At 39.7% G+C, this 25,206-nt stretch overlaps 1 protein-coding gene across 3 annotated transcripts in view; it reads right to left on the minus strand.

The window, feature by feature from the left end:
* SH3RF1 (SH3 domain containing ring finger 1) overlaps positions 1 to 25,206 on the minus strand; it is a 195,561-nt gene that overhangs the window by 48,211 nt on the left and 122,144 nt on the right. For all 3 annotated transcript variants that reach the window (XM_002709468.6, XM_008249697.5, XM_017338128.4), the window contains exon 4: positions 24,466 to 24,561. In XM_002709468.6, coding sequence (XP_002709514.4) covers positions 24,466 to 24,561 — 96 coding nt within the window. The remainder of the gene's footprint in view (positions 1 to 24,465; positions 24,562 to 25,206) is intronic.

Below are 25,206 nucleotides of genomic sequence, written 5' to 3' on the forward strand. Positions count from 1 at the left end.
ATCAAAATGAAATGAAGAATTCAATAAACATGAAATTGAGATCTTAAAGAGAAATCAAAAGGAAATGAAGAATTCAGTAGAACAAATAAAAAATGCAGTGGAGAGTCTTAAAAACAGAATCAGTGTGGCAGAAGGGAGAATATCAGACTTAGAAGACAAAGCACAGGAAAGTATACAGTCAAACCAAACACAACAAGAGGAAATTAGAAAACTAAAAAAATACTGTTGGGAATCTAAAGGATATTATTAAAAAACAAAACAAAACAAAACAAAACAAAACAAAAAAACGAACATTCAGGTTCTAGGAGTTCCTGAACGCATGGAGAGAGAGAAAGGATTAGAAGGACTTTTTAGTGAAACACTAGCAGAAAACTTCCCAGGTTTGGAGAAAGAAGGGACGTCCAACTATAGGAAGCACAGATAACTCCCAATAGACATGACTAGAAAAGATCCTCACTGCGACATACTATAATCAAACTCACCACAGTGAAACATAAAGAGAAGATTATGAAATGTGCAAGAGAGAAACACCAGATTACTTTCAGAAGATCTCCAATGAGACTCACAGCAGACTTCTCATCAGAAATCCTACAGGCTAGGAGAGAATGGTGAGATATAGTCCAAGTCCTAAGAGAAAAAAACTGTCATCCCAGAATATTATAACCTGCAAAGCTCTCATTTGTGAATTAAGGTAAAATAAAGACCTTCCATAACAAACAGAAATTGAAAGAGTTTGTTACCACTCATCCAGCCCTGCAAAAGATGCTTAAGGATGCGTTATACAGAGAAACACAGAAATATGGTCAAAATATGAAAGAAGGTAAAGGAAGAAAATTTCTCAGTAAAAGATCAAAGGAAGTCCAAAGTATAATTAGGAATATCTTTGGAAAAATAGCAGGGCAAAGTCATTACTTATCAATAGTCACATTGAATGTAAATGCCCTCAACTCTCCAGTAAAAAGGCACAGAATGGCTGAATGGACTAAAAAACAAAACCCATCTATTTGCTGCCTATAAGAAACACATCAAATCAACAAAGATACATGCAGACTGAAAGTGAAAGGGTGGATGGGGGCCGGCGCTGTGGTGCAGTGGGTTAACACCCTGGTCTGAAGTGCAGGCATCCCATATAGGCACCGGTTCAAGTTCCACTGCTCCACTTCCGATCCAGCTCTCTGCTATGCCCTGGGAAAGCAGTAGAAGATGGCCCAAGTCCTTGGGCCCTGCACCTGTATGGGAGACCCGGAAGAAGCTCCTGGGTTAGGATCGGTGCAGCTCCAGCCATTGTGGCCATCTGGGGCATGAACCATTGGATGGTAGACTTCAGATCAACCAGACAGAAAATCAATAAGGAAACAGCAGATTTAATTGACTACAGATCAAATAGACCTAACAGATATCTACAGAACTTCTCATCCTACACTTGAAGAATACATGTTCTTTTCAGCAGTGCATGGAACTTTTTCTAGGATTGACCACATACTAGGCCATAAAGCAAGTCTCAGCAAATTTAGAAAAATCGAAATCACACCATGCATCTTCTAGGACCACAATAGAATGAAGCTGAAAATCAGCAAATCAGGAATCTCTACAGCATATCTAAACACATGGAGACTGAACAACAAGATCCTGAATGAACAGTGGGTCATAAAAGCAATCAAAAGAGAAATCAAAACCTTTCTGGAAACAAATGAAAATGACAATACAACATATCAAAACTTATGGGATACAGCAAAAGCAGTGTAAAGAGGAAAGTTTATAGCAATAGGTGCCTACACCAAGAAACTGGAAAGGTACCAAATAAATGAGCTATCAAATCCATCTCAAGGATCTGGAAAGACAACATAAACCAAACCCAAAACTAGTAGGAGAAAGGAAATAATTAAAATTAGAGAAGAAATCAACAGAAATGAATCAAAAAAAAATACAAAAGATCAGCAAAACGAAGAGCTGGTTTTTTGAAAAAAAAAAAAAAAATTGACACACCATTGGCCCAACTAACCAAAAAAAGGAGATAGAAGACCCAAATCAATAAAGTTAGAGATGGAAATGTAACAACCACCAGCACAGAAATAAAAATAAAGAGTCATCAGAACTTACTACAAAGAGTTGTATGCCACCAAACTGGGAAATCTAGCAGAAATGGATAAATTCCTGGACACATAAAACCTACCTAAATTGAGCCATGAAGACATAGAAAACCAAAGCAGACCCATAACTCTGACAGAAATTGAATCAGTAATAAAGGCTCTCCCAACAAAGAAAAGCCCAGGATCAGATGGATTCACTGCTGAATTCTACCAGACATTTAAAGAACCAACTGAAATTCTTTTCAAGTTACTCAAAACAATTGAAAGAGAGGGGATCCTCCCAAATTCTTTCTAAGAAATCAGCATCACCTTAATTCCTAAACCTGAAAAAGATGCAAAAGAGAAAGAGAAATTCAGACCAATTTCCTGATGAACATAGACACAAAAATCCTCAACAAAATTCTAGCTAATAGAATCCAACTACACATCAGAAAGATCATTCACCCAGACCAAGTGGGATTTATCCCTGGTATACAGAGATGGTTCAACATTCACAAATCAATCAATGTGATACACCACATAAACAAACTAAAGAACAAAAACCATACGATTATCTCAATAGATGCAGAGAAAGCATTTGATAAAATACAACATCCTTTCATGATGTAAACTCTAAGCAAATTGAGTACAGAAGGAATATTCCTCAACACAATCAATGTTATTTATGACAAACCCATGGCCAGCATTTATTGAATGGGGAAAAGTTGGAAGCATTCCAACTGAGATGTGGTACCAGACAGGGATGCCCACTCGCACCATTGCTATTCAATACAGTACTGGAAGTTTTAGCCAGAGCCATTAGGCAAGAAAAATAAATCAAAGGGATACAAATTGGGAAGGAAGATGTCAAACTATTCCTATTTGCAGACGTTATGATTCTTTATTTAGGGAATCAAAAGAACTACACTAACAGACTATTGGAACTCATAGAAGAATATGGTAAAGTAGCAGGATATAAAATCAGCACACAAAAATCAACAGACAATTCCACAGCTGAGAAAACTTTTAATATCAATCCCATTCACAATAGCTACAGAAAAAAAAATCAAATACCTTGGAACAAACAAACCAAGGATGTCAAGAATCTCTACAATGAGAATTATAAAACTTTAAAGAAATAGAAGATAACAAAAAATGGAAAAATCTTCCATATTCATGGATTAGAAGAATCAATATCAAAATGTCTGTTCTCCCAAAAACCATTTATAGATTCAATGTGATACCAATCAAAATACCAAAGACATTCTTCTCAGATCTAGAAAAAATGATGCTGAAATTTATAGAGGCACAGGAGACCTCGAATAGCTAAAGCAATCTAATACAACAAAAACAAAGCTGGAGGCATCACAATAACAGATTTTAGACATACTACAGGGCAGTTATAATCAAAACAGCCATTTTTATTTTGTATTGGTACAAAAACAGATGGATAGACCAATGGAACAGACAAGAAACACCAGAAATCAACCCAAACATCTACAACCAACTTGTATTTGATCAAGGAGCTAAAACCAATCCCTAGAGCAAGGACAGTCTATTTAACAAATGGTGCTGTGAAAACTGCATATCCAGATGCAGAAGTAAGAAGCAAAAACCCTACCTTACAGCTTACACAGAAATCCACTCAACATGAATTAAAGATCTAAATATACAACCTGGCACCATGAAATTATTAGAGAACATTGGAGAAACCCTGCAAGATATTGGCACAGGCAAAGACTTCTTAGAAAAGATCTCAGAGGCATAGGTAGCCAAAGCCAAAATTAACAATTGGGATTATATCAAACTGAGAAGTTTCTGTACTGCAAAAGAAACAATCAGGAAAGTAAAGAGGCAACTGACAGAATGGGAGAAATTGTTAGCAAATTATGCAACCGGAAAAGGATTAATAACCAGAATTTACAAAGAGATCAAGAAACTCCACAACAACAAAACAAACAACCCACTTAAGAGATGGGCCAAGGATCTCAATAGACATTTTTCAAAAGAGGAAATCCAAATGGCCAACAGACACATGAAAAAATGTTCAGGATCACTAGTCGTCAGGGAAATGCAATTCAAAACCACAATGAGGTTTCACCTCACCCCGGTTAGAATGGCTTTCATACAGAAATCAACAAACAACAGATGTTGGTGAGGATGGGGGAAAAAGGCACACTAATCCATGGTTGGTGGGAATGCAAACTGGTAAAGCCACTATGGAAGACAAATTGTAGACACTTAGCCCTACTGTATGATTCAGTCATCCCACTCCTTGGAATTTACCCAAGGGAAATTAAATTGACAAATAAAAGAGCTATCTGAACTTCCATGTTTATTGCAGGTCAATTCATAATAGCTAAGACACGGAGTCAACCTAAATGCTTGTCAATGGAGGACTGCACAAAAAAATTATGGGATATGTACTTTAAGGAATACTACACAGCAATAAAAATGAAATCTGGTCATCTGCAACAAAATGGAGGAATCTGGAAAACATCATGCTGAGTGAAATAAGGCAGTCCCAAAGGGACAAATATTACATGTTCTCCCTCATCTGTAACAACTAAGTACCTAAAAGGAAACCTGTAGAAGTGAAACTGACACTATGAGAAGTAGTGACTTGATCAGCCCTTGTCCTGACTGTCGAGGAACAGCTTACTATTTTATTCTTTTTCTACTTAATACCACTGATTGACTTCTTACTTAACACAGAATTATTCTTGGATAAAATTGATCCCTGTTAAAAATAACAGTGGGAATAAGAGAGGGAGGAGATATACAGTTCAGCACATGTTCCCTTGGACTTACCCCTAAAGGTAAAGCTAAAAATTTGTCATGGGACTACAAATCCTATTTAGTTGGAAGGTATCAATGCCTTCTTACTAGTTAAAGTGATTAGTTTAAGTTCATAGCTGATCATAAAGATAGGAATAAGTGTAAAAAAGATCACATAAATAAGACCACTGTCTGCTAATAATAATAGATAGAATTAAAAAAGAGAGAATGATCCAACATGGGAAGCAGGCCACACAACAGACTCATAGAATGATAGATGCCCTAAGTAGCACTCTGGCCTCAGAATCAGCCTTTAAGGCATTCAGATCTGGCTAAAAAGCCCATGAAAGCATGTCAGGCATAGAAAGCCAAGTCACTATGGCAAAAAATTACGTACATGAAAGATCTCTGTGAGTGAGATCCCAGTGGAAAGAACGGGCCATCAAAGTAGGAGGTACTTTTCTCTGAAGGGAGAAGAGAACTTCCACTTTGATATGGCCTTGTCTAAATAATGTTGGAGTTTGTGGACTCAGGAGGTTTCCAAAGCCTGGGCAGCTAATGACAAGAGTCTCGGGTGATCACTGACATCATAAATAAGAGTGTCATTTGTTAAGTCAACAACAGGAGTCACTGGGCACTTGTTCCCCATGTAGGATCTCTGTTAATGTGTTGTACTACGAGAATTAATGGTAAAACTAGTCTTCAAACAGTACTTTATATTTGTGTGTCTGTGTGGGTGTGAACTGTTGAAATCTTCACTTAGGATCAAGTTGATCTTCTGTATATAATGATAATTAAAAATGAATCTTAATGAAGAATGGAATGGGAGAGGTAATAGGAGGTGGGATGGTTTGGGGGTGGGAGGGTGGTTATGGGGGGAAGAACTGCTATAATCCAAAAGTTGTACTTTGGAAATTTATATTTATTAAATAAAAGCTTTCTATAAAAAATTTTTGAAACTCATGCATATGGTGAGTCTTCAAAAAATCATGGAAAAATATATATTATGAAGAAACTATGTATGGGTTTCAGGGTTTTTTTTTTCTCTACCAAAATAAATGTATCTTTTAATTCCATTTTTTTTTCCTGAGTATTTTGGAGTAACTTCATATAGAGATGTCATTATTTAATCCTCATGTATTTTGGCATCCTTGTGCATGCACATTTATAGAGTAAGCTTCTAAAAGTGAAGTGGTTTCATCAAAGTGTAAGTTTAAAAATATTCCTGGAGAATGCTGCCAAATATTACTCCAAAAATGGTGTCAATTTTTACCACTTCCAATAGTGCATAAAAGTCCCTGCTTCCCCTACAATGTTAGGTGTTATCAATAATTTTTAAGCTTCTAATAATTGGAGAGAGAAGACACTAGATTATATTGTTTTAATTTAAATGTCTTTATTATTGAGAATATAACCTATTTTATTTTTGAGGATTTGCTTATTTTCATTCTCTAGCTATAATTCTACTGGGTTTTTGGTATTTTTTTCATCAATTTATATTATAAATACTATATATATCATCTTTCAAGTGCTCTTTAAATAATATCTATGTATGTGTATGTCTACCAAGTTAAAAATATTGTTGTAATGTGTTTTTTAAGTTATAAGATTTTTATAAATGAATTTTTATTTTATGAGCCAAGTTTTAATCTTTTTAATTACAGCATCTTCATTTAACAACATGTTTAAAAAATCTTATTTTTTTTTAAACTCAATTTCAATATCTCAATGGTTCCTTCTTTCCTTTCTTCTTCTTCTTTTTTTTTTTTTTTTTTTTTGATATCTCAGTCCTTAAAACACATGACCAAGTGGTTTTGTGTGAAGAATAAAGTGGAGAGAGCATTTTGTTTATTCCACATCACCCAGCAGTTGTTCCATCGCCATTTAAATAGCAGTCAATCTTTTCTTCACTGATGTGAAAGGTGACCCTTTGAAAGCTGTGTTTTACATGTAGCACTTCAACAATCTGATGCATGTCTGGGTCCAGTATTCCTTTATCTCAGAAAATCAGAGAGTTGGAAGAAAACAAGTGAATGGATGCTATGGAATAGAAACTCATGCCTATTTACATCCTCTTAGCAGATAAAAATACTTTGCCTCATTGTTACATAAAGGCAATGAGGAATTTCTATTCCCACTGATCTTCTTTTTTGCCCTACCATTCAGGTAATAAATAAGATTTTAGCTGTTGGATAACCTACATATAGAGCTAGCTCAGTCTTCATTCAACTTACATACATACTACCTACAAAAGAGGAATGATCTGAAAGACTGAAGGGATTACTCAGGAGTCTTTTTAAATTGGTAAAAAGGTCTCCCTCAGGTGGCAGCTTCACTTAGGTCTCTGTAAACATTGCTGAGTGAATAAAACTATGTGTCTCTTAGAGATATGGAGAGAAAGAAGTACTGTCTCTGGACCAGCACTGTGCAACTGGAACGTATCATGTGAGCCACACATGCAATTCTCAATTAGCTAGTAGCCACATTTAAAAAGATGAAAAGAAACAGGTAAAATTAATTTTAATACTATGCGTTCTTTGGCTCAGTAGATATAAAATGTAATCAATCAATGTAAAAAATTAAATCCAGTGTGTATGGTGAACTCACACCACGGCTCAGCTGGCACTGGCCACCTTTCAACCTGCTTAGGAGTGATGAGTGTATCTGTCGGGCTCTAGACGCTGCACCGCCGCTGAGGAGAAAGAAGCTGCACAAGGTGGCTGTGCTCCCGAGGTGCAGTAAGCCCAAAGAACTTGCTGAGCCGAGATAAGACGACTGAAACTACTCCCCTGACCTCCTGAGCCCTGAAGCAGTTCACTGGTTGACAGCAGGACAACAAAGGTTACTCACTGAAGCAGCAGTGCAGCCAGCAGCAGGGGCTCTTAAACCTCACCATATCCTGCCACCGGGAAAGAATTTCAGAGCTACTGCCTTGCTGCACTTGGCTGAGGAGATTAAACATCAGTGACGGAGCTTCTTGCTTATTGTAATTACCTTCACCTATGTTGTCTCTAGCTGGCAAAAAACAAACCAGAATTTTCTTTTTCAGTTTTCTAAATTTGAAAAGGAAGGTAAAGATGAATTTTAGCTTTGCTATCTGAAAAAAAGCAGTGTTAGAGAAAACTTCAGGCAAAGTCCTGAATTTGAAGTCAAAAGGTTTCTGTTAAGGCAAGTCTTGCCAGTTGAACCACTTAAATTTTTTGAACCTTGCATCTTTGGTGAACCATTTAAGCTTATGGCTTCAAATTTCCTTAACTGTATAAAATGGGGAAGATAATATCAATTGTGTTTATAGGTTAAAGTATTTTTTTTTAAGATTTTATTTATTTATTTGAGAGGTAGAGTTACAGACAGTGAGAGTGAAAGACCGAGAGAAAGGTCTTCCGTCTGTTGGTTCATTCCCCAAATGACTGCAATGGTCAGAGCTGTGCTGATCCGAAGCCAGGAGCCAGGAGCCAGGGGCTTTTTCTGGATCTCCCACATGGGTGCAGGGGTCCAAGAACTTGGGCCATCTTCTACTACTTTCCCAGGCCATAGCGGAGAGCTGGATTGGAAGAGGAGCAACTGGGACTAGAACCAGTGCCCATATGGGATGCCAGCGCTGCAGGTGGAGGATTAACCTACTGTGCCGTGGCGCTGGCTACTGAAGTGTTTAGTAACCTATAAAGCGCCATATGAGTTACTCTTACTGATCAGAAGAGTCCCAGCTAACCACTAACTCGCTTTGTCTTGTATGTGCCTCTGATTTCTCACATGTAACATGAAGTTTAACTTAATGATTTGTACAGTGGTATGCTTAGGTGACATTTAACACCTTCTATTAACCCAAAACAAAAATATCCCATTCAAAATACCCACTAGGCAAAGCAGTCTATGTTAAGTATAGAGCCCTTAGATCATCAGTCACTAGAATAAAACCTAATGGAGTCTTTTTTTTTAAGGTTTATTTTTTATTTATATGAAAGGCAGAGTTACAGAGAGAGAGAGAGAGAGAGAGAGAGAGAGAGAGAGAGAGAATCATCCCTCCACTGGCTCACTCCGCAAGTGACGGCCACAGCTGGGGCTATGTCAGGCTGAAGCCAGGAGCCTGGAGCTGGATGGGAAGTGAGCAGCTGCATCTTGGATCGGTACCCATGCAGTGTGGTTGCAGGTGGTGACTTAATCCAATACGAAACAACGCCAGCCCCACAATCGTTTGTTGTTTGTTTTGAGTGATATTATAAGCCAGGCACAGAATTTGATGGGGGGGAAAAGAGGGAAACAGAGACACATTTCAGACTCAGAAGAAAAGAGAAACTAGAAAACAGTATAATTATTTTCTAACATTACGGGTAGGAGGTGCAAATACACGGGTCTGCAGAGCCGGGGCACATGAGATCCATGAATGAAGAAGGCCTGACAGAGACCAACAGTGAATAGAGGGTGCACTTGGTGAACTGGGAGTTTCTGCTCCCCTCCAAGGGGCAACTGCTGGCAGTATCAGCTAGTTTTTTTTTTTTTTTATCTTTATTTATTTATTTATTTTATTTTTATTTATTTATTTATTTTTTATTTTTATTTTTTGACAGACAGAGTGGACAGTGAGAGAGAGAGAGACAGAGAGAAAGGTCTTCCTTTGCCGTTGGTTCACCCTCCAATGGCCGCCGCGGCCGGCGCGCTGCGGCCGGCGCACCGCGCTGATCCGATGGCAGGAGCCAGGAGCCAGGTGCTTTTCCTGGTCTCCCATGGGGTGCAGGGCCCAAGCACCTGGGCCATCCTCCACTGCACTCCCTGGCCACAGCAGAGGGCTGGCCTGGAAGAGGGGCAACCGGGACAGAATCCGGCGCCCCGACCGGGACTAGAACCTGGTGTGCCGGCGCCGCTAGGCGGAGGATTAGCCTAGTGAGCCGCGGCGCCGGCCCTTTTATCTTTATTTATTTGAGACACACGCAGAGAGAGAGAGAGAGAGACAGACAGAGAGATAGAGACAGAGAAGTGGACTTCCACCCTCTAAATGCTTACAAAAGCTGAAGCCAAAGCCAGGAAGTGGGAATACAATCAAGTCTCTCATGTTGGTAGCAGGAGCCCAAGTACTTCAACCATTACTGTTGCCTTCCAGGGTTGACAACCAGGAAGCTGGAGTCAGGAGCTGGGAATTGAACCTGGGCACTCTAGTATGGGATGCAGCTTTCTTAACTGGTGTCATAATGGTTGTGTTAAAGCCTGTACTTGATTTTTAAGGAAAACTAGAAATTAGGCTTATGTAAAACTTCCTGACTTTATACCTGTCCAGGTAATTGAAACAAAACCCCTCATAAGTCAGGCATAAAAGTCACCTGGGGTCATTCGGGAGGAAAACACAAAACAGCAGGGCTAAGAGAAAAAGCAAAAAGGGCACTCAGAATCTCGGGCTTTGAGAAGAATCTATCTCTCTCTCTTTCTCTCGCTCTTTCTCTCTTTCTCTCTCTCTCTCTCTTTCTTTCTTTCATTCACAGGCAGAGTTAGACAGTGAGAGAGAAGGTGACAGAGAGAAAGGTCTTCCTTCTGTTGGTTCACCCCCCAAAATGGCCGCTACGGCCAGCATGCTGTGCCGATCCGAAGCCAGGAACCAGGTGCTTCTCCTGGTCTCCCATATGGGTGCACTTGGGCAATCCTTCACTGCCTTCCCGGGCCACAGCAGAGAGCTGGACTGGAAGAGGAGCAACCGGGACAGAATCTGGCACCCCAACCAGGACTAGAACTCGGGGTGCCAGTGCCGCAGGCGGAGGATTAGCCTAGTGAGCCGCTTGAGAAGACTTTCTAAAGTTTCTTAGGTCAACCATGCAACCAATGCCCGAGAAGCAAAAAAGGCAGTGTTTCAGGGGATCAAGAATAGTGAATATATGTTATTGCAGTTAAGCAAAGGCAGATTGGCAACCAGGAGGGCAATTTCAGGGACTCCAGGAGCCAAAGGCTAACTGCAGGGACTAAGAATACAAACACATGGGTGGGAATAAATGATTCTTTTGAGAATTTTGGCAGAGAAAAGAAAAAAGGAAATGGAATCATAATTTGAAGTGAGAGAAGTCAAAGAACACACTTCTGAAGAGAGCAAAAGGCTGACCATTTTCCTAAAGGAAGGAGGTACCCGGGGAAAGAGGATAACTGCCAAGCAAAACAGAAAAGATACACATGATGTAAACAAGCTCCTTGAGGATGGAAGCCCTTGGAGGAGAAGGCAGTGACAGCAAAGGAGGAAAAATGTTTCATGACCACAACAGTGAATCTGAAGAAAAACTTAAAAGACAGAGGCTAGCTCAATCCTGAAAGTGAAGGCTAAAGAGTGTCTAATAGCTATCACTTCTCAAGCAACAGATCTGCAATCTAATTAATTTTGTTGCAGGGGAAAGAGCCCAATGGATAAATTTTAATTTGGGCTCAAGTCACTTCATTGTGCTTATTGGATCTGACAATTCAGGAAATGTTGTGTGTGTGTTTCTATTTCGTATTTGTTCACCAAACGTACACCATAAATCAGAAATGCCTATTAACCAAAAGCATACATTCCAATGATTTATTTTACAGGACCTCATTACCAGCTGTAGGGATACTATCGAGTAAAAAATTTATTTATATATATATATATATATATATATATATATATATATATAAAATCAGGAGGCTAGAATATGGAAGTCATTAAATTCTAACTAAATATTTGTCAATATGAAATTGACACACTGGCAGAAAATCCACAGTAATGTGTAATCAGTTAATAAATTAGCGGACAAGTATCTCCCCGACCTAGATACCTAAAGTGTATGTGGGGATGGGAGAGTGTGTTTAGAGGGTGTGGAGGGAGAGCGACTGTCAAGAAGGAGTGGGTGGTTAAGCTGCTGCCCTGTAATGCCAGCATCACATAGGAACACCAGTTCGAGTTCAGGCTGCTCAACTTCTAATCCAGCTCCCTGCCTAGGCTCTTGGGAAAGAAGCAGATGATGGCCCAAGTACTTGTGAGAGTCCCAGCTGGAGTTCCAGGGTCCTGGCTTTGGCCCGCCCTGGCCATTGTAGCCATGGCGGGGGAGAAGGGGGAAAGTCAACCAGCAGATGGAGGATCTCTCTTCCCTGCCCTCTCTATAACTCTGCCTTTGAAATAAATAAGTTTTTGAAAAAGAAAGAATACTGAAGATACTGACCATCATGATTTTGCACTTTTAAAATCTTCCCTCTCAGTATATATTGAAAATTTTACCCAACACCAATGTGAAGCCTAATAGGTATCCTGTCACCAAACTGTATTATAAAAAACAATGATGGGGGCCAGCGCCACGGCTCAATAGGCTAATCCTCCATCTAGCAGCGCCGGCACACCAGGTTCTAGTCCCGGTCGGGGCACTGGATTCTTTCCGGTTGCCCCTCTTCCAGGCCAGCTCTCTGCTGTGGCCAGGGAAGGCAGTGGAGGATGGCCCAGGTGCTTGGGCCCTGCACCCCATGGGAGACCAGGAGAAGCACCTGGCTCCTGCCTTCGGATCAGCACGGTGCGCCGGCCGCAGCGTGCCAGCCGTGGCGGCCATTGGAGGGTGAACCAATGGCAAAAGGAAGACCTTTCTCTCTGTCTCTCTCTCTCTCACTATGCACTCTGCCTGTCAAAAATAAATAAATAAATAAATAAACAAAACAAAACAAAACAAAACAAAACAATGATGGGGTCAGCACTGTGGCACAGCAGGTAAAGCTGCCACCTGCAATGCTGACATCCCATATGGGCAGTGGTTCAAGTCCCAGCTGCTCCACTTATGATACAGCTCTCCATTATGGCCTGGGAATACAGTGGAAGATGGCCAAAGTTTTTGGGCCCCTGCATTCATGTGGGAGACCTGGAAGAAGCTCCTGGCTCCTGGCTTCAGATCAGCACAGTTCCAGCCGTTGCGGCCATTTGGGGAGTGAACCAGTGGATGGAAGATTTCTCTCTTTCATTTTCTGCCTCTGTCTCTGCCTCTCTGTAACTCTGCCTTTCAAACAAATAAATAAATCTTAAAACAAACAAAACAAAATGTTGGGAGTGCATTTGGCCCACTGAGTAAGACTCCTGCATCCCCTAAGTGCCTGGGTTCAATACTCAACTCTGATCCCAGCTGCAGAACCTGGGAGGTGGCAGTATTGGGTTCCTGTCACTACATGGGTTTCCTAAATTGCAATCTTGGCTCCTGATTTTGGCCCGGATCTTCCTTTGGCTATTGCTGGCCAATGAAAATGTATTCCCTCTTTCTCAAAAGTATAAATGTAATGTTGTTCTATAACACTCAGAAAAGATTTTCTGAAAAAGCTTTTCCCCCCTGATTTAATAATCAAGATGCTTATGTTCAAGCTATTTATAAGCTACATATGTGCAATCTTGTTCACAGGATAGAAACCATGACTTAACACTTGGTCAATTAAAAGAAATCTGCTTTGTTTAGTAAAGCCTTAGTTGCTTGCAAAATTCAGGATGCATACAGCAACATAATAAAATAGTAACATTATAATAAAATTGAAGACACTTAATGACATTTTTCTTTAACAAGGCAACCTCAGACATTTGAAATTGTTGTTATAAATCATTTCTGAAAATTAACATTCTACATGATAGAACTTGAAAAGTTTTCATACTTTTTTAATGAAAAGTCAAGATTTCCTATAAACTTTTTAAGCAAAGCTGAACAGTAACAGTGATTCTGCACAACCATTAAGAATGCTAATTCTCACATGTGCTCTGAGGCTAGTGCAGGATGGAATTCTAAAGCCATAATGGACTGTGGGATAGAGATTGCAGCTCTCATACCAATTACTGGCTGTGTATCCCCCCAAAGAAGACATGTGTCTAAAAACAATGTGAAAAATAATTAATTTTGGTCTAGCCACTAGAGTTTTTATTACATCATTGTGAAAACTGACAGCTAACAGTACTACAATTAGGTGGAGAAAGGCAACATCATGGGTATATCATTAATGTGTAAGCAAAAAGAACTGAGGAACATTGTCATGATTATAGTGAAGAGATTTGGTAATATTCATTTTCTTTCCGAATTTTATGAAAAATTATTCTGTCCCAGAAATAAATGATTAAAACTATTCTTTGTGTTAAGCTATGGCTTTCATGGTTAGGACAGCAGGGACGCGAACCGGTGCCCATATGGGATGCTGGCACTGCAGGCAGAGGCTCGGCCTACTATACCACAGCACTGGCCCCTAAAGAAAAGATTCTAAAATGTGTATGAGAGAAACGCCAGATTACTTTCAGAGGATCTCCAATTAGACTCACAGCTGACTTCTCATCAGAAACCCTGCAGCCTAGATGAGAATGGCAAGATATATTTCAAAACATAAGGAAAAAATGTCACCCCAGAACACTACACCCTGCAAAATTCTCATTTCTGAATGAAGGTAAAAAAAAAAAAAAAAGACCTTCCAAAACAAACAGAAATTGAAAGAATTTGTCACCACTTGTCCAGCATTAATAAAAGATGCTTAGGGATGTGCTACACACAGAAAAATAGAATTATGGTCATCATTATGAAAGAAGGTAAAGGCAGAAAATCTCCCAGTAAAAGTATAAAGGAAATCCAAAGTAAACAGCAGGAATATTTATGGAAAAATGGCAGGGCCAAGTTGTTACTTCTCAATACTCACTTGAATGTAATGGTCTCAACTCTCTAGTAAAAAGATACAGACTGGCTAAATGGATTAAAAAACAAAACCCATCTATTTGCTGCCTATAAGAAACACATCAAATCAACAAAGATATCTGCAGACTGAAAGTGAAAGGGTGGACAAAGATATTCCATACTAACAGAAACCAAAAAAGAGCTGCTGTAGCCATCCTAATATCAGACAAAATAGACTTTAACACAAAAACTTTTAAAAGAGACAAAGAAGGGCACTATGTAATGATTAATGGATGAATTCAACAGGAAGATGTGACTATAATAAACCTAAATGCACATTGGCATAGACAACGAGTTCTTTGAAAAGACCCTAGAGGCAGAGGCAATCAAAGCCAAAATTGACAAATGGGATTCATCAAATTGAGAAGGTTCTCCACTGCAAAAGAAACACTCAGCAAAGTGAAGAAAGAGGCAACTGACAGAATGGGAGAAATTATCTGCAAACTATGCAACTGATAAAGGATTAATATCCAGAATCTATAAAGATCTCAAGAAACTCCACAACAACAAAACAAACAACCCAGTTAAGAAATGGGCAAAAGACTTAAACAGGCATTTTTCAAAAAAGGATATCCAAATGGCCAACATACACAAGAAAAAATGCTCAGCATCACTAGCTGTCAGGGAAATGCAAATGAAGGCCACAGTTAGGTTTCACCTCATCCCTGTTAGAATGGCTTTCATACAGAAATCAACAAACAACAAATGCTAGTGAGGATGTGGGGAAAAGGGTACCCTAATCCACTGTTGGTGGGAATGTAAAATGATACAGCCACTGCACAAGACAGTATGGAGATACCTCAGAAATCTGAATATATACCTACCATATGACCCAGTCATCCCACTGGGAATTTACCCAAGGGAAATGAAATCATCATATGAAAGAGTTATCTGTACTCCCATGTTTACTGCAGCTCAATTCACAAAATAGCTAAGACATGTAATCATCCCAAATGTCCATCAACCTAAGACTGGATAAAGAAATTAGGGGATATGTACATGGTGGGATACTACACAGTGGTTAAACAAACAACAAAAAGAAATCCTGGCATTTTTAATGAAATAGATGCAACTGGAAAACAGTATACATAGTGAAATAAGCCCATCCCCAAAAGACAAATATATGTTCTCTCTGATCTGTGGTAACTAATAGAGTACCTAAAAGGTCATCTACAGAAGTGAAATTGACACTTGGAGATATAATGACTTTGAACCACCCTTGTCTCAACTGTTGGGGACAGTTTTTTTTTCTTTCATACTATTTGTTGAACTCTTTACTTAGTATAGTTAATATTATGTGTATAAAGTTAACTGAAAATAGATCTTAGTAAAAAATAAGAATGGGAATAGGAGAGGGAAAAAGAAAGAAGGGTGGGAGTATTGGTGGGAGGGCGGGTAGAGTGTGAAGAATCACTGTGCTCATAAATTTGTATTTATGAAATGCATTTAGTTTGTATATCTTAAATAAAAGGATTCTGGGAAAAATTAAAAAAAATATGTGGTTCTCAAGGAACACAGGAAAACAATAAATCATCTATATGCACAACTGTACTGTTAGCATGGGCCAACTCCGTAAGAATGACTCAAATTGAGTATTGTTGAAGTTGAAAGCAAGGAGAGGGTTGTTTGCTGTTGTTTGGTTTGGTTTCATAAAATTTTTGTTGCTGCATAGGAAAATCAGTAAGCAAAGGGTTTTTGAGAAATGTGATTATTTATTTGGACCTTGAAGAAAGGGTGAGCTGTCTACAGATGTACAGGCATCTCATATGAGCTATAAAGACAACAATCCCCAGGTAATACTTTACAGGAATGATCAGTAAACTTAGCTAGGGTATTGGGTATGTAGACGGGAATATGACAAGCTAAAGAATTTAGTAATTCTTTGGGAAGCATTGTGGATATTAGATACCACTTGATCACTATCCTAGTGAAAGCTATGCAGGAAATCTGCATTTTTATGTTCTATGAAAAGACCCAGGGAACCTGGAAACTGTCCATTCATGCAGTGAAAACTCAACAAACATTAACTGAATTTCGGCTCCTTAAATGTTTTCCTGATGGAAAACAAAAAGAGATTCCTAAATTAGAAAGAGACTGCTGAGAAATCAGTGGAGCATAAACTGTCTTAAATAATGTTCCTTCCCAATTCTAAACGACTCCTCTGCAGGCTGGGTTTCTAGCTTTAAGTATTAACCAGTTAGTCGTCCTGGAGCACAAGAGCCTACCTTAGCCTTTAGACCTTGGCAAGCCAGTGCTGATCTTGCTTTCTATCATGAGAGAGGAAGGAAAAGGTATGATTACTTGTATTGAGCTGATAGCATTCATGAAATATGAAGACTCACAACACAGTGCTAAAAAAATGCTACTCAAAAACAGAACCAATGACTCACTCAGATTTAAGGATGAAAGTATGGTGCTAAGCAACTGAGCAATAGTCTCTAATTTCTCAACATCTTTATATTTCACTTATAAAAATTAACTTACTTCAGAAATGAAAGAGAAATCTGGATGCTAAGCAATATTGTAATTCTCTCTTTCCACTTCTTAACAATTTCCCTAAATTTCTTTTATAAACATTGATGGCACTTTTTAAAGAAAAAATAATTCACTCAAAAATATAAATGACAGCCTATTTCCATACAAATCAGTCAAATCTATGATGATTAGATCAAAGGTTATTATTTTGCCCTTCTGCTACCATTATTCTCTAGAGGAAAGGCTTTAAGTTAAAAACTCAAGTTAATATTTCTCTTCTTAGCTCCTCCAAGGGTCACCTTGAAAACTTCAAACTACGTACCTACCTCTCTACTTCTTATTCTTCAGAACACAGATCACTGTGTCCAATTCCCTCGTTCCATGGAGAAGGAAGCTAGCACTCCCACCCTTAAAACTACTTGTGCTGGGTGAGTCCTGCACATTTTATTTTCAACTGTTACGGCTGATAACACATTACATTCTACAACCAAACTCCTTCCTCCTATCCAGCTAAAGCTCTGTATCTGTTTAAAAAATTATTTAATTATATTTATTTGAAAGGGAGAGAGAGACACACAGAGAAATATCTTCCAACAGCTGGCTGACTCCTCAAATGCCCATGGCAGCTGGTGGCCAGGAACTTCATCCAAGTCTCCCATGCGGGTAGAAGGGACTTAAGGCATCATTTGCTGGCTCCTAGGGTAAGCATTAACAAGAATCTAGATTGGAAGTAGAGGCGTGACTCAATCCCATGTCTTTATTTTTTTAAAGATTTATTTATATATGTCAGTTGAGAGAGAGAGAGAAAGATCTTCCACCTGCTCACTCTCCAAGTAGCTGCAATGACTAAGGCTGAGCGTGGCTGAAGACAGGAGCCAGGAGCTTCATCTGCATCTCCAACATGGGTAGCAGCGACCCAAGCACTTGGGACATCTTCCAATGCTCTCCCAGGCCATTAGCAAGAGCAGGATGGTAAGTGTACCAGCTGGGACATGAAGCGGCACCCATATGAGATGCTAGCATTGCAGACAGCAGCTTAACCTGCTGTGCCACAACACCAGCCTCGATCCCATGTCTTAAGCACTTGTTTAACCCACTGTGCCATAATACCCACCCCAATCTGTATCCTTTGGTCAACATTTCTCAATTCTGTCCCCTAAAGTGTCGGCTCTATTTTGGATATAATCAGTACAGGTTATAGGATCTAATCCACAAGTTTGGGTACCAATATTTTAGTCTGAGAAAATTCTAAACTAGGCATAACCAGTTTAGAAGAAAGAAAACAGAGAGATAAAGGAAAGGGGGCTAGAAAGAAAGAAGCTTCCTGATATAACATCAAGTTAAACCAATGATAAATAATGCCCAGGTAGGGAATGATGGGAGTGTATGTATCACACGAAAAATGTAAAAGCTGGCAAAATCCTCAGTCCAGTTGGGGTTTTGAGTCAACTATAAAAGCTCTTAGGTGATTCATTCACTCAGTCAAGTGATATTTATTGAGAGTCTACTATGGGGACACTGTGTGAAAGAACCTCCGGGTATTGAAGTATGCCAGAAAAGGATTGGTCCTTAGGAGTTCATATTCTGATAAGGAAGAGGAGGTGGTGGCAGAGTTGGTCATCATATTAATTAATTTGTTATTAAATTAATAATGTGTTATTAAAATAACTTTTAATAGTTACAGACAGAAAAAAGTGCTATGGGGGCAGGCATTTGGCCCAGCAGTTAAGATACTGCTCAAGATACCCACATCCCATGCTGGAGTGCCTGGTTTGAGTCCCAGCTTCTCCACTTCTGATCCTCTGCCTAATAATGAGCCTGGGAGGTAGCAGATGATGATAAGTCAAGTACTTTGGCCCCTGTCACTGATGCAGGAAACAAGGATGAAGCTCCTGGCTCCTGGCTTCAGGCTGGCCCAGCCTTGGGGGCATTTGAGAAGTAAACCAGTAGATACAAGATCTTTCTCTGCCTGTTCAATTAAATAAATATTTTTAAGTGCTATGAAGGAATAATAATAATAGCAATAATAATCATATCCATCAGTTGCATAGCTCGTACTAGGTGATAGGCACTATTCTTAAGTATCACTGGAACTGATTCATCCAGGAAGAGGCTCTATTATTTTAAAAATGAAGAGACCAGGCCCCAAGCCACTCATAATTACTGGTCCAGTCAAGACTTGAATCCTGGCCATCTGATTCCAAAATCCAAGTTTTACCTCACTCTCATACCCTGATGTGTCTGAGGTAAAGCAAATGAGGAGGAGGAATTACTTTAGATAAGGCAGTGAGAGAAAGTCTATCAGAGGAAGTGATATCCAAGGTGAGATCTAAAAAATGTAGTCCTTCTATGGCATTAGTTAGAGAGAAAAAATAGTTGTCTATTGGGCTGCCCCTACTACAGGCCATCTGCACATGTGAATGATCATCTTAATATTATCTATGGCTTTTCCACTATTGAAAAACTTGGGATAGCAATATTTCAAACACATGGCCTGGGATCCAAGTAAATGGAAACAATAAAAATTTATAAGCCTACAATACACAATAATAATTGAAAAACATTCAACATTCTCTATTCAGTACCTACATGATTCAAACTTTTTACTTGGCTAAGAATCATGTCATGCTTGTCCAAATGATTGCAAAACTTGAATGAGTCAGTGTCAAATTAATGAGGTTGTTATAATCTTCCATTCTACTTTGTAGAAAATTCATATTTTTGAACAAAGAGGGAATCAGGCTACTAATTTTTATTTATTTTCTTTAAATTTCAGTCAGTCATTGACAAGTATACCCTTTAATGCATGTTCTGGCACAATGTTGTCAAGAATTCTGTGGGTGGGGGGTATTGTGGCATAGCAGGATAAACTGCTGCAGTCCACAGCTGAGCACTCTCTGGAGCCTTGGCTGCTTCGCTTATGATCCAGCTCCCTGCTAATGTAACCGGGAAGTCAAAAGATAGCCCAAGTGTGTGGGTCCCTACCACTCATGTGGGAAACCAGTATGGAGTTCCTGGCTCCTGGGTTCAGCCTGGCCCAGACCTGGCTCTTACAGATCTTTGGAGGAAAACTGGTACATAGAAGAGCTCTCTCTCTCTCTCTCTCTCTTTCTCTGTTGTTTTTTCAAAGTAAGTAAATAAATAAATCTAAAAAAAATTCCCTGGGCAGGGATGGGCTGGTGAATATTATGGTGCAGTGGATTAAATCACCATGGGTTAAATTGCCACCTGGTGTACTCTCATCCCATACTGGAGTGCCTGGGTATGCGTTCAGCCTCCAATTCCCATCCAACTCTGATGAGCAGTCTGGGAGGCAGTAGGTAATAGCTCAATTACTTGATTTCCTGTCACCCACATGGGAGACCAAGAAGGAGTTCCAGGCTCCTGGCTTCAGACTGGCCCAGCCCCAGCTATTGCAGGCATTTGGGGAGTAAGCCAGCAGGAGGAAGACTGCTTTCTTTTTCTCCCTCTGTGTTTCTCTGCCTTTCAAGTAAAATGAAAATAAATAAAAAATAATTCCCCATGTTTTCCCACAAAACTCTTATCCCTCATTACTTTCCAGCTTGTTCAAGTCAAGAAAGAAACTATCTAATGAAGAATAAAATCCACAACCTCTAAGGCTTGACCAGAGAGGGGTCTGCTGAGAAACTCTCCAGATGGGAAGAGTGAATGTGTTCAGAGCAAAAGAACTCTTATCTTAAGAGCTAGACAAGGACTCTTACGGACAGAAATCTGAGCTATAGCAAACCAGATTTTCTCCTTTATTCAATCCTTCAAGAACTTTGCTTTATTATTTTAAAAATCAAATTATTGGGGGCCAGTGTTGTGAAGCAGCAGGTTATAAGCCTCCACCTGTGAAGCTGGCATTCCATATGGAAGCCATTTTGTGTTCTGGCTGCTTCACTTCCAATTCAGCTCTCTGCTAGTGCACTGGGAGAGCGGAAGAGGACAGCCCAAATACTTGAGGCTGTACCCACCCACGTGGGAGACCCCAATGAAGCTCCTGGCTCTCGTCTTCAGCCTGGCCCAACCCTGGCTGTTGCAGTCACCTGGGGAGTGAACTGGTGGGTAGAAGATCTTTCTCACCTTTCTTCTCTTTCAGTATCTCTGGTGAACTGGTGGATAGAAGATCTTTCCCTTCTTCTTTTTCAGTAATTCTGCCTTTCAAATAAATAAATCTTTTTTAAAAGATTTTTAAAATTTTATTTGAAAGGTAGAGTTACATAGAGAGAAGGAGAGACAGAGAAAGAGATCTTCCATCCACTGGTTCACTCCCCAAATGGCTGCAACGGCTGGAGCTGGGCTGGTTGGAAGCCAGGAGCCAGGAGCTTCCTCCAGGTCTCCCATATAGGTGCAGGGGCCCAAGCAATTGGGTTATAGTGGAGCAGCCAGGAATCAAACCAGTGCCCATTTGGGATGCCGAGCTACAGGCAGCAACTTTAACCTGCTATGCCACAATGCTGTCTTCAATAAATTTCCTTTAAATTATTTTTTTAAATTTAGATTTTTTATTTGTTTGGAGAGAGAGACAGAAAGAGAAAGATCGATCTTCTATCTGCTGGTTCACTCTCCAAATGCCTGTTAATTGTCAAGGCTAGGCCAGGCCAAAACCAGAGCCAGGAACTCCACCCAGGTATTCTGTGTGTGTAGCAGGGACCCTAGACTTGGGCCATTATCCACTACCTTCCCAGGTACATTAGCAGGAAGCTGGATTGGAAGCTCAGAGTAGTCAACTCAGCTGGCACTCCATATGGGATGCCTGTGTCCCAGACAGGGGCTTAATAACTTACTGCACCACAAGGCCTGCCCCTATGTTTTACTTTAATAAGGAAAGTTTTTACTTCAGTAAGAGACTTATTTGCAAGCCACTATGCCACCATCACTATTCCCTGCCTCTGACGCAGCTGGAGATCACATTCTGCACTTATAAGTTGCTGGGGGAAAAGACAGAAAGGATCACTGATAACAGGAGAGAAGGGCAAACTATTCCAGCAGCATTTTCCCCCACCTCAGTCTCTCCACTCAGCCTTTGCCCACCTCTGATGCTCAGCTCCTTTCAATTCACCTTATACTCCTAATTCCACAGCTCCACATTGGGCCATCCTCCACTGCACTCCCGGGCCATAGCAGAGAGCTGGCCTGGAAGAGGGGCAACCGGGACAGAATCCGGCGCCCCGACCGGGACTAGAACCCGGTGTGCCGGCGCCACTAGGCGGAGGATTAGCCTGTTTGAGCCACGGCGCTGGCCACTTCATACATTTGAGACTGCCTGGTAAGACAGCCTACACTACCAAGATAGTTGGATTTTCATCACTGCGTTTGAAATCGGCTCCATTTTGGTCCTGTAAGGGCTGAACCAGGTGTCACTAGTTCCCAGTTGCTCTGCTCCCTACCCAGGAATTCAATCTAATGGCTTGACATCAAAGAAATGCTCATAGGCTCCTAGTGATGGATGATTTGTTTACTGCCTTTCAACTAACAAAATTCTAGTTCAAATGAGGAAAACGCTCATTTCAAAAAAAATAAGGAGAATGAAAATACTTTAATTAGGGCATAAATTTATCTGGTTGAAGACACAGTACAATAATCTGACTGACTCGAATGACTTAAGTGACTCTAGACTTAACCACAGGTAGATCTTTTACACCTATCCCTTCAATTCTACACCTGCATGATAACAAAAATAAAGCAATTCCTTTTCATGCATCACAAGCCAACCATGTAACACTGATAATTCCTAACAAGTAGAGACAGGCTTTCATTACTAATCTTGTGCTTACTCATGCTCTTCAGTGTAACTATCCAAATACTTGGAAATGCTTCTAGTTTTCCATGACCCACAGTTAGAATATATAACTAAGGTAGAGGAAGGACTGTCTGAGAGTTAAGGAATTATTTTCTGTTTACTTTCAAAGACAGAAAATATTTCAATAAATAGGAACATCTGAAGGGTATGGATAAAATTCAAGACTTGTACATGGTTTGAATTACTTTCCCATGGATGTACGGTAGTCAAATTGATTTTTTTTCTATGGAAATGCTGGCAGTCTCTCAGTCTATGGAGGAAATTGAATGCTGGCTACAATGACACAATTTGTCATTTTAGTTTTCAGAATTATGCCAAAACAAACGCTTCAGATAAAAAGATGGCAAAATACATGATGCTTGCTTTTCTTTTTCACATGCTTAAAATCTATACTTTGATATTTTAAACAACACAATTACTTTCAATTCTCCAAACAATGTGTGATTTTACATTTTGGCTTCTGATCTTCCTGTCTAGATCTTCCTCCTTCCACAAAATGTACCTTTTCCATTTCTCTTGTTTCACCTCTACTGATACATCACGTAGGTATCCACAAAGATTTCATGTGTTCCCAGAAGTCTCTGTGACCCCAGCTAACCTTGTATGCTTGTGTTTCATTCTTGGAAAATGCCTTTAATTTTATTTTCAGCAAGAAATTCTTATTACTAAAGAACATTTAGTTTATATGACATAATGAAGGTCTACTATAATCAAAACTTCTTGGTTAATTTTTAATTTGTGTTATTCACTGAAATAATACTACTGTATTACTTTATACATATTCTCTGAAATGACTTCACTGGGTGAGTTTTGGCCATAGCTTTATGAGTAAAGGCAATTAAGGGCCAGCATCAAGGCATAATAAGTTAAGCCACCATCTGTGATGCTGGTATCCCATACAGGTGTGGGTTCATGTCCCAGCTGCTCCACTTCTGATCCAGCTCCCTGCTAATGTACCTGGGAAAGCAGCAGAGGATGGCCCAAGTGATTGGGCCTTTGCACCTGTGTAGGCCACAGACCTGGAAGAAGCTCCTGACTTCTGTCTTCAATTCATCCCAACCCTAGCCATCATGGACATTCCGGCAGTGAACCAGTAGATGGAAGACCTCTCTGTCTTTCTCTGTCTCTCCTTCTTTCTCTCTAACCCTGCCTTTCAAATGAATAAATATATCTTTTTTCTTTTTTTTAAAAGTAATTAAAAGAGGGCAGGTGGCTAGGTAGTTGCTGGGATGGAATGGAAGGAGACTCATTCATTTATTTTGTGTTTTTTGAAGCCTGTTCTGCAAAGCACTTTGGTAGCCCCGATGATGTGACAGATAAGAAACCAGTAAACAAATAAAAAAATACACTAATCTTCCACCTTAGGCATTTAATCAACTAATCCCAAGATACAGAATGCAGGAAATAGTATAGGTGACTGACAGTAAGTACACAATAATACTGAGTGAGACATAGGAATGCTTTTTAGCAGGAGACAAAGTAAAGAGTTTCAAAGATTTCAGTCTTCAGTAATTGCAGGAAAGGATGGAGGAAGTCTTCCCAACACCCAGTGATCTCCAACAGACGTCCCTCATGCTTTATGTTGTGCAGACTTCTTAACACTCACATGGCATAACTAAGATTTATTTACTAATCTGAATTCTAACATGATCCAAGTTTCTCTACATTAGCTTACCTCAACATATGAAATTGGAAATATTCCTATTTTGTCGGCCAGCATTCCTTCAGCCCAGTTTTCATCCACTCTGCGGATCACCGTCAGAACATCATCCTGAAGAAATAACAAATTGTTAGTCTACCCGATCTCATTAAGCTTATGATGTAATTTTCTTTTGCAATACAAGGACTCAGGTTTCATGAGAATATGAATAAAAATGTAGTGACATATCCCTAGCACAGGAATTCAACATTCTCATCAAATAATGGTAACTATCAGTCAACCTGGTATCCTTTCAGAGAGTTGTAAAATCTGAACTCCTTCACAAAGGGTTGGCTACTTATTTTGTTTAGACTCACAATTTGCAACCTCAAATTATAACTACCCCCCTCTCTTAAATTTGCTTTAGATTGAATCTCAGATACTTCTCACTTTCTCGCTGATAACACACCAAGTGCCCATTCAAATGCATATCTTACTGCCTTTCTTTACAAGAACACAATATTCTCATTAAAATTCTAAACCATTTTATCAATTCAGTAAATATATTCCTATGTTTTTAATCAGGGAGATTTACATGTAAAATAAGGAAGCAAAGATGTTTTGTTTTGCTTTGTTTTTTTATCTGACAGGCAGAGAGATAGAGCTCCCATCCACTGGTTCAACAGGCGAGGACTGGCCTGGGGCCAAAGCGGGGAGCTGGGAGCTCATTAGCAATAAGCTGGAGCCAGGAGTCCGGAGGGAATTGAAAGGAGGTAC

The sequence above is a fragment of the Oryctolagus cuniculus genome, chromosome 2 (genome assembly GCF_051225735.1).
Source record: "Oryctolagus cuniculus isolate XC-2025 breed Fujian yellow rabbit chromosome 2, ASM5122573v1, whole genome shotgun sequence".
Taxonomy (NCBI): Eukaryota; Metazoa; Chordata; class Mammalia; order Lagomorpha; family Leporidae; genus Oryctolagus; species Oryctolagus cuniculus.